We start from the raw sequence: 17500 nt of genomic DNA, 5'->3' as shown, positions 1-17500 counted from the left end.
AGAGCATTTGTACCAGATAGCAAGTGTAGACCGATGAATTGGCTCAAGTCTTTTTTACTATTCTAAAAGCCTGCATCTTATGCCATTATACTTCCCACAGTAATGTACTGCTTCTCGTATGGTCTACGGAAGATGTGGGCTTATAACCCCTTTCATGTGACTGCACAGGTATCCAGCCACAAGCTCTCATAGATTCAATCAGCCAACCGTCCTCCCTAAAGTAGCACAAATAGGCTTAATCTCAAAATAGAGAAATTTACCCTTTTTAAATGTAAGTATTGTTTTACCTTCTTAATTTAAGTAATTGTTTACCTTCTTAATTTAAGTAATTGTTTACCTTCCTCCATGTGGAGCCATGACTGCTTAACATCTGAGCAAGGTGCAAGAGAAGAAGCCCCAAAAACCTAAGAGCCCAAGGGGCCCAAAGGGGCCCCAACAGCCGTCCGTGTCCAAAACCTCCCAAGTCTCCCTCAGCCTCTGTCTCCCCAGCCTCTCTCGTGGTGCTCTTGTGAGCGCCCCTTTATACGGTAGTACGGTCTAAAGGAAGCTCTCCAGACATCAGTGTGTGTATGTGTGTGCACGTAGGTGTGCACGTAAGTGACTTTTCGAAAGTTAAGGAAGTCAGTGCAGGGGTTGACACTAACGCCTGCCCGACTGCCCGGGGCAGGTAAATAAAACTTGCGGGCAGGTGGAGTTAGCTTTCAGCCTGCCCTACCGGGCAAGTGCACGTTTGAGTGGCAGTGGGGACGCAACCATCTTTAGTTCACTATAAACACAACATGAGATATCTGTCTAAACACATGAACGTGGCCAGAGCACCCCCCCCCTTCCCTCCCACGCACACACACTTTGTGTAACACACACACACTTTACGTGCAGTGGCTCTTATGAGTAGAGGAGCCCAACCGATACATCGGCCATTATTTCACCGATGTGGCCCGATGCTTTTTTATCATCATTTATTTCCCCTACACTTGTCTTTTAGAACGTTGGTACTGCCATTCTACTAGAAGAACTAACCAGTAGAGGTATAACACAAGTGAACTGCTTAGCAGCCATCTCATGGATTGTCAATGCCAGTGCATCTGTGCAGATCAGACGGTAGGCTGAACAACCCGACGTTTTATCAACAGCCGCATATAGATTAATAAAAGTGACGAAATACAGTAAAATCCCAAACTTATGAGAGATCCAGCCAGCAATAGAAATGAATTACTGGAAACAACTTCAAAGTTTATGCTATCATTCAAATAAGAAAGAAGCTGTGCCCTCACCGCTCTGACGGACAAGAAATAAATGTAATCCTTTAAAAACAGTCATGTTCTGTTCCTTTTTTAAACAATAATCCAAAGAGGAAGGTTTCAGCAGCTAGAATCATGACAGTTTGACATTGTTAGAGCAGTTTTTGGTGCACAAAACTTGTCGCAAGCTCCCTCGTTAAGTTAATTGTGTGCACCCGCTGTGCTGCTGTGCTTGGTGCGCAGATCCCCGCCAGGCCAGGTTGTCTACCCAGAACTGTGAAATTCATAGGCCATAGCCAATTGGAATGAAATCTGCTAAAACTGACTGATACACTGATACAGAACCATATATAGGCTATATAACGTTGCTGTCGGGTGGAAACCTTGTATGTCCTTAAAAAAAAGAACACAAATTAAAATAGTGAAAATAGCTGATCTACAAGCTCACAATGCATTGTATCTCGACACGTTGGGAGCGTGTAGATCTGCTATTTTACTCTTATAGTGCGACACTCTTGAATAAAGAAGTAGGGCATTTATGAACAAACATATTTTTCCATATTACAAAACCATTGAAATATGGAAATACAAGGTTTCTGCCCGACAACGACAATATATGATTTCATCATTTGCATTTATCCATCAAAACATTGTTTATGTTTATTTGTATGGACTTCAAAATGGTCTGTGGAATGTAAAATAAGAGCACTGTTGGCCTCTAATATGCCGTTTTCACTGTTGCTACACTTAAAAATATAAAATAACAAGTGTTAACCCATTGTCATATTCAAAGCTATTTAGATATTTGGCATAAATATTGAGGTATGACATTTTTTGTCGTGCAGCCCCATAATTCACAAGTAGAAAGTAAGACATTTGTTGAATTGAACGGTAATTCTAATTTTACCATCATTTTATAAAGGACGATTGACTTTTCGGGCAAGTGGGCAAGACCTGTGGGCAAGTAGAACATGACCTGCACTTGCCCGACGGGCAAGTGCCTCTGAGACCTTAGTGTCAACCCCTGCAGTGTGTGTGTATTTGCGTGCACATAGGCGTGCACGCCTTATTCTTAGAAGTCAGACGCTATAGGTGATTCTCAGAAGTCAGTGTGTCTGTATGTGGGTGTATTTGTGACTTGTCCAACAGCTAACCACACACACAAAAAACGCTTACTTTGCACCTTGCACGACATTATCAGCATAGCCATATATGGGCATACTGAGGGGTTAAATGTCCCCCAAAATGTGTCTTATACCTGAGCATAATTCAGTAAATGCAATTATACTGCATATTATCAGCACTTATATATGATTAAACTAAATCATTAATAACATCAGATGATTTACACTTGCATGTGTGCATGTAACATTTGGTTAAAACTATCAAATCTTGGGTACTCTTTGACCTCACTGATCAGCCATAGATGCAGGCTGTATGTCACGTACGCCGCGAGTGCAGCTCACATACAGGAAATGCACATAAAGGAAATGCAGGCCTCTGCCTGCTGCAAGCCTTCGAGTGCACCTCAGCAGTCATTTCACTCAGTCAATATCATATTCTTTCTTTAGGCAAATCAAGTGATAACATAATTTAAAACCTATATCCTAAAGTGAACTGTTCAACATAAATTACGTTATAATACATCTCCAGATGTTCAACACCCTCTCTCGTACATTTATGTTGAAAAAACCTAAAATAACTTGAACAAAACACCCCAAAAAGTACAAATGAAAAGAAACAAATTATATAAAATATATCTGAAGTCCGCCAAAAGGGTAAATACAAGACTCCTTCAAATTGTTTAACAAAAATTCACCACCATTACAGAAATGGTAGCAAACAAAAGATAAACATCAGATAATATATTAACCAAAAATACAAATATCAACCCTTTGCGTTTTTTCTTTTTTTTCTTTCATGGAACCCACATCAAAACAGAATGAAGTGACCCTCATCCAGACCCCCAGAGCAGTATAATCATTGTCCGTCTTCATCCAAACCAAGCCCATATCAGCCGCTTCAGTCCCATCCAACTGCATTTTAAGCCCAGGCAAAAGTCTCTTTTCCGTCTTCTCTTGTCCACTGTCCACATCAATCACAACAAAAGACCCATGCCTATACACCACACTAGTGATGACAGGTCCAGGTCTCACAGCGCTTTCCCAGGCCACATCATGTGACCTTGCAGGAAAATAACCAGTTACCCCCTTCTTTGGGAGCAAATTCATGAGTTCAGTTTCATGGTCAGTAACCGGAAGTTTCCCGGTCACCCTCTCTTGATCTTCAGCAGCAAGGTCAGCACCAGCAATGCCACCAGCCACCAGACTCCGCGCAGTCTGTCGAAATCCAGTCTTCTCCTTTTCCCAGTGTGTTGGCTAGACTAAGCACCACGGGAAGTACCATACAGGCATGTAGGAGGACCAGGACTAACAGTAGGGATATTTTCCTTTGCCAAAGGACCCTTGCTGAGGTAAGGTACTACCTCTCTACAGCCTGCGGTTGCAGTTTAACGTCATACCCCGGACACCTGCGGTTGCAGTTTACTGTCATGCCCAGGACCACTGCGGTTGCAGTTTACTGTCGTACCCAGGACATCTGCGGTTGCAGTTTACTGTCGTACCCAGGACCATCTCCGGTTGCAGTTTAATGTCGTACCCAGGACCACTGCGGTTGCAGTTTAATGTCGTACCCAGGACATCTGCAGTTGCAGTTTACTGTCGTACCCAGGACCACTGCGGTTGCAGTTTAATGTCGTACCCAGGACACCTGCGGTTGCAGTTTACTGTCGTACCCAGGACCACTGCGGTTGCAGTTTACTGTCGTACCCAGGACCACTGCGGTTGCAGTTTAATGTCGTACCCAGGACCATGTTTCTCACGTAGTGGATCAGCAGATCTTCATCGGACGATACCACAAAATTGGTCGGACAGGAAGAGTTCATCACCAGCGGGCAGCAGCCGGGCAGCAGTGTTCGGGCAGAACCCCTCATAGATTGAGAGGAAGGTCTGGAGTGTTCACATTCGGTGGACTGTTCCAGGATTCGGGATCTGGCCTTGAACCTGCTCCTTGGGTCGTGGCGGGTCAGGTTCAGTCTGTAAAGTTGTGTCAATGCTCAAAGTAATAAAAAAATATTACATTCATAAGGGGTTGTCCAAGAAAAAGAAAATATTTCTAGTTCAAAAGAAAACAGGAAAAAGGACATGAAAATTATTAGCAATCAAAAATTCTAACTATAGTTCATGTCATGCCTGTGTTGTCAATCTACATGACTAACCCTTCTTTTTTTTTTTTTTATTAATACAAAATAAATGGGGTGTTCAAGATCAAAAAAATGCTTCTGTAGCAGCAGTGTTCCTGCTACAACTCAGACATACAGTAATCAACTCACACAGAGATATCATACAATTATGTATACTGCCTATGGCAAGTATTTTCAGAAAAGCATTATTGCTTTAAAGCTCCAGAGGTCATATATTTTCTGAAACCGTTATTCAGAGTGTGAATATGCAGTCTCAGAAATAAGCATCTGGAAATAAAGAATATGAAACTCACTTAGAGGATTAATTTGAGGATAGTCACCTGTCAACATAAGACCAAAAACTATTTTTGCTTAACAAATCTTACAAATTACTTTGCTGTAAGTTAATGAACGGTGATAAGTATACTATATATGTTGACCTGACATTTTATACAGGACGGACCCAAATGTTCAACTTCAGATTTCTATGAGGCTATTAAGCTTAAATGGATAAACATGCACTTGTTCAAAAAGGTTAGCTGTTAGAACAGTTAGGGCCCCATGGAATATAGAGTAGCTAAAAAATAGCAATGAAATCACTCAGTCTTCCTGAGTGGTGATTATTTTGTAAAATAAAATACAAATTAAAACTATGACAAAAAGCTCTGGGGCACATTAAAGGCACCCTATGTCAATATTACAGAACATATCCTGAAGAATAGAATGTTCTTTCAACTGTGTAAAGTAAGCACAGAAGAGGTGAAGAAAAGAGTGTCCATCAATAATGACAAGCCACCTGATATTGACAGCTAAAGTAGGCTATCAGAATAGGTAGCCATTCATATGTCTACTCCAATTAGGACTGTCATACTCATAAAATCTAAGTGATTATTATTATTCTTTATTTATTTTTTAATAATCGCACAAATAATTTGGATTAACAATTTCATTGGGTTGCTGGTATTGACCACAACAATTTAATTTCTGCCTGGCCTTTAGGCTTCATAAACAAAAGTTGCACTGGGCAGATATAACAAATATTTTTAATTATCAAATAACTGACACATTTAATAATGTGTATATTTCAGAATAGAATATAGTGGAAATAGCCGATCCACAAGATTGTAAGCTTGCAGATTTGCTCACCACTCCTCCTGAAAAGCAAAAATGTTATCAGGGAAAAAATGTATGCATTTTATGCAAAACAATGGTGATTAGCTTATCAGTTAATTGTGACAGGCTCAGTTTCAATAGGCTATTCCATGTTTCTAATCTGAGCCTTAAAGTCAATTCCTGCCCAAACAATTTGGAAAAAGTAAAAGTGATTTCACACTGCCCAGCAAGGCTAAGAGTGCCTTTACTGGCTCCAATAATAGCCCTATAAACAGGCCTTTTCTTAATATATTCTTAGAAAAACTGTTGATTCAAGATGGAGCCACTATAGCCTCCCCCATCAATGGTCATATACAACCAGTGTCAGAGAGATGCATGTCAGGTTCTCCTAGACGACAGTCACGGAGAGGCCGACATCATCACTTCCTGTCCCCTTAACAAGTGTCAAAACATACCACAAGAGCTCATTTTCTAGTCCCTACATTTAGAACACAGTTCAATGCAAGGTACAGTGCTGTATCAAACCATGATTGCATGGAATGCACTGTCAGAACTGATGGTAAAATTTTAAACAAAATCAAACTATACTAAAAAAACTATATAGGTACAGCTGAAGGGTGAAATAAGACCCCTTTTCTTATGAGAGGAAAACAGACCTTTTGGGTCTGACCTCTATCTCTGGCAAATTGGTGAGAGTAAGCGTATGCAGATTGCACATTGTTTCTATAAATAGAACTGAGCATTTCTGTGAGTGTTTCCTGAACAGAGAGGCTCATAGTTTCAGTTACACTAGGCCAGACAGTTCCTCTGAGCGGGACATGCTTCTTTGCTGAAACTATCGATGACAGCAGAAATTAGACCCTTTTTTTTTTTTCCTCATTTACCAGGCCATGACAGCACACAAAGGTGCACAAGCACACACACATGCAAAAGGTCTCCAAAATAACTGTGTTATACCCCACTGATAATTTCTAGCATCTCTCTGTGAAATCTATTAAATATATAAGATAAATCATATATTCTTCCTGAACAACGTCTTATATAACATACACTTAAACAATTTCTAAACAACTCAAGGGGCTTAGAATTTACTACGCCAACAATAAAACGAGATAGGTCGTCCAATTATTATAATTTTTCTCAAGTATGGTTACTCAGTCTTACTGGAAACCAATCATACATATAGCTAAGATAACATGAGTGACGTTGTCACTGTTGTTAAGCATCTACATTTATCTCTCCCTCTCTGGCTCATATGAAGCCAGCTTACAGGGTCAGATTACTCATAACTATTTAGAACTATTTCTAAATAGTTCTATTAGTCCAATAGTCCTATTCCTTTGAGCTTGCACCCTATTGAGGCATCTAGCCTCTCCCTATTTTCGTCCCCCGGAAAGTAAAAAAGAATCCACACGGCTTTGTGAGGTATGTAAATAGTGTTCACAGGCGTCAGCTTCAGGTGAGATGGGATGAGGGGATGCTATTTTAGACCATTTCCCTAATTTTCCTAGAGTGTGTGCCCCCAAAACAGAGGGTGTTGGTCCAAAAAATTAGATTTTTTGTGGTCCAAAATTCACATTTTTATTTCTCCATTTAATTCACTCTTTACCTTTTATGTATTTTTAACAAATTAAATGTAATTTGTTTTAGTGGTTCATCCCAACATGGGAGCATTTTAACATTTGTAATGTCTGCACTAAAGTGTTCTCCCACTTGTGCCTTTGCACAGTATTCTGAGTTTATTCAGAAAAAGTTATTATTAAACCCATCCCCCCATCATACACATGCTGACACCCTGATCCCACTTGTGTTGTAAGTGTGTTTTAAGTGTAGGTATTAGGACCTGATTATCCGCCAAAAACCTGCGGATCTTCTCATGTCCCACATAACCTAAACCTTCGTGCACCTTGGTAACCACTAGATAGGCTTGCTCTAGGGGCACCTTGGTGAGTGCATTTTGTCCCGTCAATATTCCAGTAGGAATACCCGGGAGAACTTTGCCATACTAGGCCTGGCATGGGCCATAATATACTTCTATATACATGGAACATTCTATACACGCTGTTCCATGTCATTATATACACCTTAATCTAGTCACAGCACTTATAACAGCTTCAAGCTTTTCTTTATCTTGAAGGTCTGATTTCTCTACTTGCTCCTTTCTTAGGTTTCGGCATAAGCGGGCACCTCCCTATAACGGGAGAAAGCCTGCTCCCACTCTCCCGAGCTCCTTGCTCCCTGAGGGGCATTGGGAGAGGGCCGTACTAACTCTTCTTCTTGTATGGAGCCAAATTCGGTCTCTACCTCCTCGGCTCCATCATAGGTGTCCCCGTCAGCCATGTGCACGGTTCTTCCTTTTCTTCTATATATATATATATATGGGGTTGTCTATACACGCATATAATTCTGTCTCAATACACGTATATAGTTCCACACATACAAAATACTCCTTAATGCATGTAATTTTATTTTCTATAAATACATGCCCTAGGCTTCCCCGTCAACCATGTGAACGGTTCTTCCTTATTCTATACACACATATAGGGTTTTCTATACACGCATATAAGTCTGTCTCAATACATGCATATGGTTCTACACATACATATACTCCTCCATGCATGTATTTTTCTATACATACATGTCCTAGGTTTCTCCGCCAACCATGTGCACGGGTCTTCCTAAGTATATATATGTATATATGTACGCCGATTTGGGGTCTGCCCACATATACACATATATATCTGCCGCTACAAAAATAATAAAACTTTTGGTCAGGGTTTATGCCTTTTATGCAAACAGTATGCAATCGTCCCTTGGTTCCTAGATCTTTCTTTCCGCGCTGAGTGATCAATTCAACTAGATCGTCACCTTGTTCCACATCACGGTGCGGATATAAATGGTGCAGGACGGGGGAGTTCAGCCGCAATTAAACTCTTAGGGCTAAAACTCACCAAGCTTTTATTTCAACAACCTAGACATCTGACTCGCCTACGGGCAGCAACACATCTAATTTTCACTATTTCTACTCAAACGCAAAACCTCGTTTTGAGTATAATTTTCTGTCCAACTGGCCCAGGTTTAAACACTACAAACCATGTTTTCCTCCCATTTTAAACAGGCAATTTCCTCTCCAATAAGAGGAGTGGCTGGATTTTTAGAGGAGTTCTACTAGCCTTAGTTCTTGTAGGTACTGGTTCCTAAAAATTGAACAGAGCAAAAATTGTAGCATATCTCCATTAAGCCACTGTCATCTCCGCAGATGATTGTGAAATCACATGACAGTGTGCTACGCCTTTTGGCAAATTTCAATGTGTTGCCTCAGCTTGAATTTCGCTGGTTATACATGACACTTTTTAACTTCAAAGGGGATTCGAAGTTTAACAGGATAAGCAAACTATCTAATACCATAGAACAATAAAATGTTTAGTGGTTAGACACGCAATACTCATTTCCTGCCACCAGGTTGGGCGCCATATCAACCGTTCCAGACCACGACTGGAGCAGCATCAAAATACAGACAGGAGGTCCCCCACGCGGGGACCTTTTAAACAAGCAACACACAGAAGCGTATAACTGTATATTTACTTGTGGCAACGAAAGAACAACCATGTGTTCTCCGTCATGGTGATTTCAGAGCAAATTCGACTATGTTAGCAGGCCCGTGGCCTTCAGGGAATTCACGGCTAATTTTTAGTCTAAGTCTGGTCACCATCCGTGAGTCCTTTAATAACTCGATCCTCTACCATAATACCTCGTCCCCGACTTAAGACAAATTATGGACCTGAGGATAACACGGTTATAAGAAAGGCAGGAGGCAGAGGGGCCCCCTAAACTCACTGGCCAGCTTCAACAGAAACATCCACTTGACCTTCACTCAGTCAAGCGTCCCCACTGAAACAACCTATCCTACTCCTCTGACTAGAGAAAATGCACTGAAGCTCATATGTTATACCAACCCATTACATCCCCATGGCCTGCCACTCAGAACTTCACTCACTCTTAAGTCCAGTCACACATAGGGTCAATGAGCCAACACATGCAAACCTTATCCCTCTTTACGCCACCATGCCAACCCTCAGTACAACATCACAGCACACCCTCATTGCGAAAACAATTCAATTCTCACAATTCATTGCATACCAAACATTGCACTACCAAAAACATTCATTAACACATCACTCCCAACAAGCTCTGTATCAAACGTTGGCATCAAACTTTGCATCAGTTACAAATCTCTACCTGTATGGGGTGTGTATTGAATGTGTGTGTGTTGCCGTAGTGTGGAATTCTCATACTCACCGAGGGCGTGATGGTGTCCTTCAAAAGAAACCCCTAGTCTAATTTATCTTTATAACACTAACTCAGAAAATGAGGCTTTTTTTAAAGATTAAAAGCTTCCCTTTATTTGCTCAGTTCATAGTGGGATTACAGATGTGTATTTAACAATACAAAATACAAATACAAAATACCAATAGAAATGAAATCTAGTAATGTTTCATGTCTGTCTGGTCAGATTTACAAATGCCTTAATTTAGGCTTGTCCTAAACTAATTTAGAATTTAGATTAAAAAGAGGAGGTTCCATTTAGATCTCATTCAGCCTGAAATACAGGCTAGTCTAAATTTGGTAATTCCAAAAATGTACAAATACTAAATACTACCAAGATGGTAGACTGGCTGTTTGAGAGAGCATTTGTACCAGATAGCAAGTGTAGACCGATGAATTGGCTCAAGTCTTTTTTACTATTCTAAAAGCCTGCATCTTATGCCATTATACTTCCCACAGTAATGTACTGCTTCTCGTATGGTCTACGGAAGATGTGGGCTTATAACCCCTTTCATGTGACTGCACAGGTATCCAGCCACAAGCTCTCATAGATTCAATCAGCCAACCGTCCTCCCTAAAGTAGCACAAATAGGCTTAATCTCAAAATAGAGAAATTTACCCTTTTTAAATGTAAGTATTGTTTTACCTTCTTAATTTAAGTAATTGTTTACCTTCTTAATTTAAGTAATTGTTTACCTTCCTCCATGTGGAGCCATGACTGCTTAACATCTGAGCAAGGTGCAAGAGAAGAAGCCCCAAAAACCTAAGAGCCCAAGGGGCCCAAAGGGGCCCCAACAGCCGTCCGTGTCCAAAACCTCCCAAGTCTCCCTCAGCCTCTGTCTCCCCAGCCTCTCTCGTGGTGCTCTTGTGAGCGCCCCTTTATACGGTAGTACGGTCTAAAGGAAGCTCTCCAGACATCAGTGTGTGTATGTGTGTGCACGTAGGTGTGCACGTAAGTGACTTTTCGAAAGTTAAGGAAGTCAGTGCAGGGGTTGACACTAACGCCTGCCCGACTGCCCGGGGCAGGTAAATAAAACTTGCGGGCAGGTGGAGTTAGCTTTCAGCCTGCCCTACCGGGCAAGTGCACGTTTGAGTGGCAGTGGGGACGCAACCATCTTTAGTTCACTATAAACACAACATGAGATATCTGTCTAAACACATGAACGTGGCCAGAGCACCCCCCCCCTTCCCTCCCACGCACACACACTTTGTGTAACACACACACACTTTACGTGCAGTGGCTCTTATGAGTAGAGGAGCCCAACCGATACATCGGCCATTATTTCACCGATGTGGCCCGATGCTTTTTTATCATCATTTATTTCCCCTACACTTGTCTTTTAGAACGTTGGTACTGCCATTCTACTAGAAGAACTAACCAGTAGAGGTATAACACAAGTGAACTGCTTAGCAGCCATCTCATGGATTGTCAATGCCAGTGCATCTGTGCAGATCAGACGGTAGGCTGAACAACCCGACGTTTTATCAACAGCCGCATATAGATTAATAAAAGTGACGAAATACAGTAAAATCCCAAACTTATGAGAGATCCAGCCAGCAATAGAAATGAATTACTGGAAACAACTTCAAAGTTTATGCTATCATTCAAATAAGAAAGAAGCTGTGCCCTCACCGCTCTGACGGACAAGAAATAAATGTAATCCTTTAAAAACAGTCATGTTCTGTTCCTTTTTTAAACAATAATCCAAAGAGGAAGGTTTCAGCAGCTAGAATCATGACAGTTTGACATTGTTAGAGCAGTTTTTGGTGCACAAAACTTGTCGCAAGCTCCCTCGTTAAGTTAATTGTGTGCACCCGCTGTGCTGCTGTGCTTGGTGCGCAGATCCCCGCCAGGCCAGGTTGTCTACCCAGAACTGTGAAATTCATAGGCCATAGCCAATTGGAATGAAATCTGCTAAAACTGACTGATACACTGATACAGAACCATATATAGGCTATATAACGTTGCTGTCGGGTGGAAACCTTGTATGTCCTTAAAAAAAAGAACACAAATTAAAATAGTGAAAATAGCTGATCTACAAGCTCACAATGCATTGTATCTCGACACGTTGGGAGCGTGTAGATCTGCTATTTTACTCTTATAGTGCGACACTCTTGAATAAAGAAGTAGGGCATTTATGAACAAACATATTTTTCCATATTACAAAACCATTGAAATATGGAAATACAAGGTTTCTGCCCGACAACGACAATATATGATTTCATCATTTGCATTTATCCATCAAAACATTGTTTATGTTTATTTGTATGGACTTCAAAATGGTCTGTGGAATGTAAAATAAGAGCACTGTTGGCCTCTAATATGCCGTTTTCACTGTTGCTACACTTAAAAATATAAAATAACAAGTGTTAACCCATTGTCATATTCAAAGCTATTTAGATATTTGGCATAAATATTGAGGTATGACATTTTTTGTCGTGCAGCCCCATAATTCACAAGTAGAAAGTAAGACATTTGTTGAATTGAACGGTAATTCTAATTTTACCATCATTTTATAAAGGACGATTGACTTTTCGGGCAAGTGGGCAAGACCTGTGGGCAAGTAGAACATGACCTGCACTTGCCCGACGGGCAAGTGCCTCTGAGACCTTAGTGTCAACCCCTGCAGTGTGTGTGTATTTGCGTGCACATAGGCGTGCACGCCTTATTCTTAGAAGTCAGACGCTATAGGTGATTCTCAGAAGTCAGTGTGTCTGTATGTGGGTGTATTTGTGACTTGTCCAACAGCTAACCACACACACAAAAAACGCTTACTTTGCACCTTGCACGACATTATCAGCATAGCCATATATGGGCATACTGAGGGGTTAAATGTCCCCCAAAATGTGTCTTATACCTGAGCATAATTCAGTAAATGCAATTATACTGCATATTATCAGCACTTATATATGATTAAACTAAATCATTAATAACATCAGATGATTTACACTTGCATGTGTGCATGTAACATTTGGTTAAAACTATCAAATCTTGGGTACTCTTTGACCTCACTGATCAGCCATAGATGCAGGCTGTATGTCACGTACGCCGCGAGTGCAGCTCACATACAGGAAATGCACATAAAGGAAATGCAGGCCTCTGCCTGCTGCAAGCCTTCGAGTGCACCTCAGCAGTCATTTCACTCAGTCAATATCATATTCTTTCTTTAGGCAAATCAAGTGATAACATAATTTAAAACCTATATCCTAAAGTGAACTGTTCAACATAAATTACGTTATAATACATCTCCAGATGTTCAACAACACACACACACACACACACACACACACACACACACACACACACACACACACACACACACACACACACACACACACACACACACACACACACACACACACACACACACACACACACACACACAAATATCAATTCAGCTATCAACCTGGTGGCTGAATACTGAACACAGAAAAGCACAAGCACAATCAGCAGGAAATCAGAGAAAACACACACGCACGCACGCACACACGCACGCACGCACGCGGCTTGCACTCTCATTCAACCCCTCTCCTCTCCTCTCCTTTCATCTCCCTTCACCTCCATCTCTACCTCTGTCCCCTTTCATCCCTCCCTCCCTCCCTCTCTCCGTCTCTCTCTCTCTCCCTCCCTCCTCGCTGACCTTCACTGTGCTGCTCTGATCAATAGCCCTCTCTCGATCCCCTCCCGCCTCTTGAATGTAAAAACAGGAAATCAAAGCCCGGAGTTCTGCCTTGAGTGGAAATCAAAAGGTGGCTTCATGCCTCTCCACCCTCTGCTATAGGGCAGGCCTTAGCAAAGCACATATCGGCATGGCATGGCACGGCACAGCGCGCTACACAACACATCGCAGCCAGGGAAAGAGCAACACAGCTCGGCGCGATGTGCAATGGCAGAGAGCAGCACCAGTAAGAGCACTGCTAGGAGGCTAGGCCAGGACAATGCTTGTTAACGTAATTGAGAGCCAATCAGAATGAGTCGCCAATTGGCATCTGAACCTTTTTTACGACCAGATAATTCAATCTTTCCGTTTTTTTAAAGGGTCAATGTGATATTTCTATCCACTAGAGGGTGCTTGTGTTCACTAGTTCTACTAAAAACAACCATAATGCAACATTTGCATAAAGTAACCTGGAAATGTTTATAATAATGCTTGAATTATTTTCCTCAATGCAAATGTACCATATGCATGAGCCTGTTTTGAAACATATACTCCTCATTTCAAATTTCAAGATATGGCTATAATGGCAGAATCCTGTGTGAGCGCCATTATAGCCAATTACTGTATGTCAAGGCCAAAAACACACATTTAAAACCTATTAACAACATGTAAAGACACAAAAAAAGACCCAAACCATGCAGGATAAACATTGGAACATTCAGGAAAATCTGTGATATTCCAATTCAAGTCAATGGAAGTGCTGTCAAACTCAGGGTTGTTTGTCAGACCTAGGGGTGTGGAGAGGTGGGGACCGGAGCTTAGTGAAGGGTGAATTGGATGGTGGTGTAACCACTTAAATGGATATTTCACTTTCAAAAAAACTTTTGGTCATTTTATCATCTACTCAGGCCTTTGTGAACCCCCCAGACAGTTTTTAAGTTGCTTGATTCATTATTTAGATATTTGATATTCATTTGATCAGACACGCCCCCTTCCTATACAAACCCATTGTAACTTCAAACTTCATTTTAACCATGTTAGATTCAGCAAAAACACCCGTCCTTGGTTCTGGTGCCGTGTTTTTCAATTACTTTTTTCATTTATTTTTTATAATTTTCTATGGAAAATGAAAAAGATTAAATACAATAAAAAAATAAATAATAATAAATGAAGAAAGTAATCGGAAAAACACGGCCCCTCACGCATTAGGAGGGCAGGGTGAGTCACCAGAACCAAGGACGGGTGTTTTTGATGAATCTAACATGGTTAAAATGGAGTTTGAAGTTACAATGGGTTTGTATAGGAAGGGGCGTGTCTGATAAAATGAATATCAAATATCTAAATAATTAATCAAGCAACTTAAAAACTGTCTGGGGGGTTCACAAAGGCCTGAGTAGATGATAAAATGACCAAAGGTTTTTTTGAAAGTGAAATATCCCTTTAAGTACTACAGGATACACTTTGTCGTATGACGACGAATGGCGGATACAGCCACACGTTCAAAACAGGTCATGAATTTTTGTTTTGTTTGCCTTAACGAAAATGTTCCCAAAATATGGACGCCAGGTTGAAAGTGATTAAGCCTTAGGTTTTAATGCAACATCTTGAATGAAAAGGGTCACATACAGTATTTGCAGGAAAAGTTTAAAACTCAAAAGCCAGTACGCTTATGAAACTTGAGCTCACCTGAACATGTGACGTTTCTTCAAGCAGTAATGAGCCATCACCTCTTCAGACGGCCACACACCTAGACACAAACAAAGATCCAAAGCAAATGATTAATGATTACTGTAAATCAACTGACAAATAAATGACAGACATTTACTGTCTTATTGGTTGTGGCTGTGGCTCAGGCGGTAGAGATCGGCCGCTTGGGAACGGGAAGGCTCCTGGTTTTTCACATATTGACCCGTCTAATTTGCATATGGGGCTCTAAAGAAAGTTGCCCACATTTTTGCGAGTGGCATGCAGGGCTCAATTTGTTACTTAAACTCCATATATGACAAATCTGCTGAGAAATGAACCTCCGCTCTCCACGGTCACGGAAGTTCTGGAAATGAACCAACTAAAATATCTTTGAGGTGGAAAGCTACTGTATAATGGGAACATGTTTGAGGTTTCCAATGATGTGAGGATAGGTTCGTGCAAATCCAGTGGAGATTAGTGGTGTGACTAAAATACAACTATTTTCACAATAAATACTTGTAATGACCACACCTCTATAAGCTACCTCCATATATCCAGATATCTCCTGGGCCAATGCCCTTATCTACTTTAAAAACCTATCCAGTCCTTACTCCCCTTATTAACTATTGACCTTGTCGTTCATGGGCTACTCTTGAAAATTCCACTTTATTTGGTTGCCTAGCAACATAGCCAAATATGACTCTCTTCCCTGGCACCGTGCCAAGCGGTATTGCATGTGACACCGCGTCCTACAGTATGTGTAGGGGCATCTCACAAAACTGGAAATCTCAGCGCAGGATATTTTAGTTAGCACCTGCATGGAAATGGCTGGGTCTAGATGTGCAGCTCACAAAATTCTAGAGTTGTGAACCTTCACTGACCCCCATGATTTGACTCTGTTAAAATTCACCCGTTAACAATTCGACTCGATTTTATGATGCATCTCAATTTACTTCGGTTCTGCTACAACACGTTATGTTGGGCACTGTAAAGCTTCTATTTTGTGATGTCACGCACAAAGCGGTTTTACACTCTCAGAGAGTTAAATGAGATTTTACTGTGTACAGACAACCCCTGTTCTAGACAGCTAAAAACACAAACACTTTACAAGAGACATTTCATGTAGTGTATTCGCTGTTCTCAGTGTGTGCTTGTTTCTCCTGTGATTTCCACCTTGCCTGTGATCCAAGTGTCTGTCTGTCTGTCTGTCCTAAATCTCCCAAACACACTCTCAATGGGCACCGCCTATGCAAGTGTGTGTGCGTGCGTGTGCGTGTGTGTGCGTGTGTGTGTGTGTGTGTGTGTGTGTGTGTGTGTGTGTGTGTGTGTGTGTGTGTGTGAGAGAGAGAGACAGGGGTCCAGTGGGTGATAATCACAGCGTGCAGGCCTGTCTGGCTTATCACCTACTGTCAGCCCTTCTCCTTTTGCTGTATGTGCGCACAGACACACACGCATGCAAAAATAGGCTGCAGCACTCTCTTTTGCATTTTCCTGAAACACATACACACACACACACACACACACACACACACACACACACACACACACACACACACACACACACACACACACACACACACACACACACACACACACACACACACACACACACACACACACACACACACACACACACACACACACACACACACGTGCACTGCACACAACTCTCTTGCCAGTAGAAGAAGTAAACACTCATTTGAATAAAACTTGAGCTTCAGCGTCTGGCTTTGAACAAGAGGGGTTTTTGTCGCGTTTGTGTGTCCGCATGCGACCACACATGCATGCATGCATGTGCTTGTGAGAAGCAAGGCAGAGAGACACTGAGAGATAGAGAGTGGATGAAACGGAATGGGGATACAGAAGGGGCTGTGGAGAGGGAGGGAAAGAGAGAGAGAGAGAGAGAGAGGGAGCACGGGAGAGGAGAGACAGATAGAAAGCGAGCGAGCGAGGTGGACAGCACAAAAACGAGGAGTGAGCGAGGTGGGGGGCACAGGAGGAGGGGGAAAAGGCAGTAGTCGATATAATAAGCAGCTTACAGCCAGTCTCTCTGCACCTCCCAGTGCAGACATCACCGCTCTCGTTCGCTTACCCTCCATCTCTCTCTCTCTCTCGCTCTCTCACCCTGCTCCGCTCCGCCAGGATTAGCTCAAGCAAGCTGGATTTAATAATGCCTATTGATAAAACGTCCGACTATTCCTATTCCCCATTAAAAAAAACAGGCCTGCTCTGCC

At 41.7% G+C, this 17500-nt stretch overlaps 1 protein-coding gene across 1 annotated transcript in view; it reads right to left on the bottom strand.

The window, feature by feature from the left end:
• camkmt (calmodulin-lysine N-methyltransferase) overlaps positions 1-17500 on the bottom strand; it is a 140906-nt gene that overhangs the window by 35306 nt on the left and 88100 nt on the right. Inside the window, exon 4 of the mRNA XM_080450421.1 lies at positions 15267-15327. Within this exon, the coding sequence (XP_080306547.1) occupies positions 15267-15327 (61 nt within the window). The remainder of the gene's footprint in view (positions 1-15266; positions 15328-17500) is intronic.

Source organism: Gymnoscopelus braueri (assembly GCF_963280865.1).
Source record: "Gymnoscopelus braueri genome assembly, chromosome: 14".
NCBI classification, from domain to species: domain Eukaryota; kingdom Metazoa; phylum Chordata; class Actinopteri; order Myctophiformes; family Myctophidae; genus Gymnoscopelus; species Gymnoscopelus braueri.
Note: the sequence above shows the minus strand (reverse complement) of the source record. Positions and strands in the feature narration are given on the sequence as shown.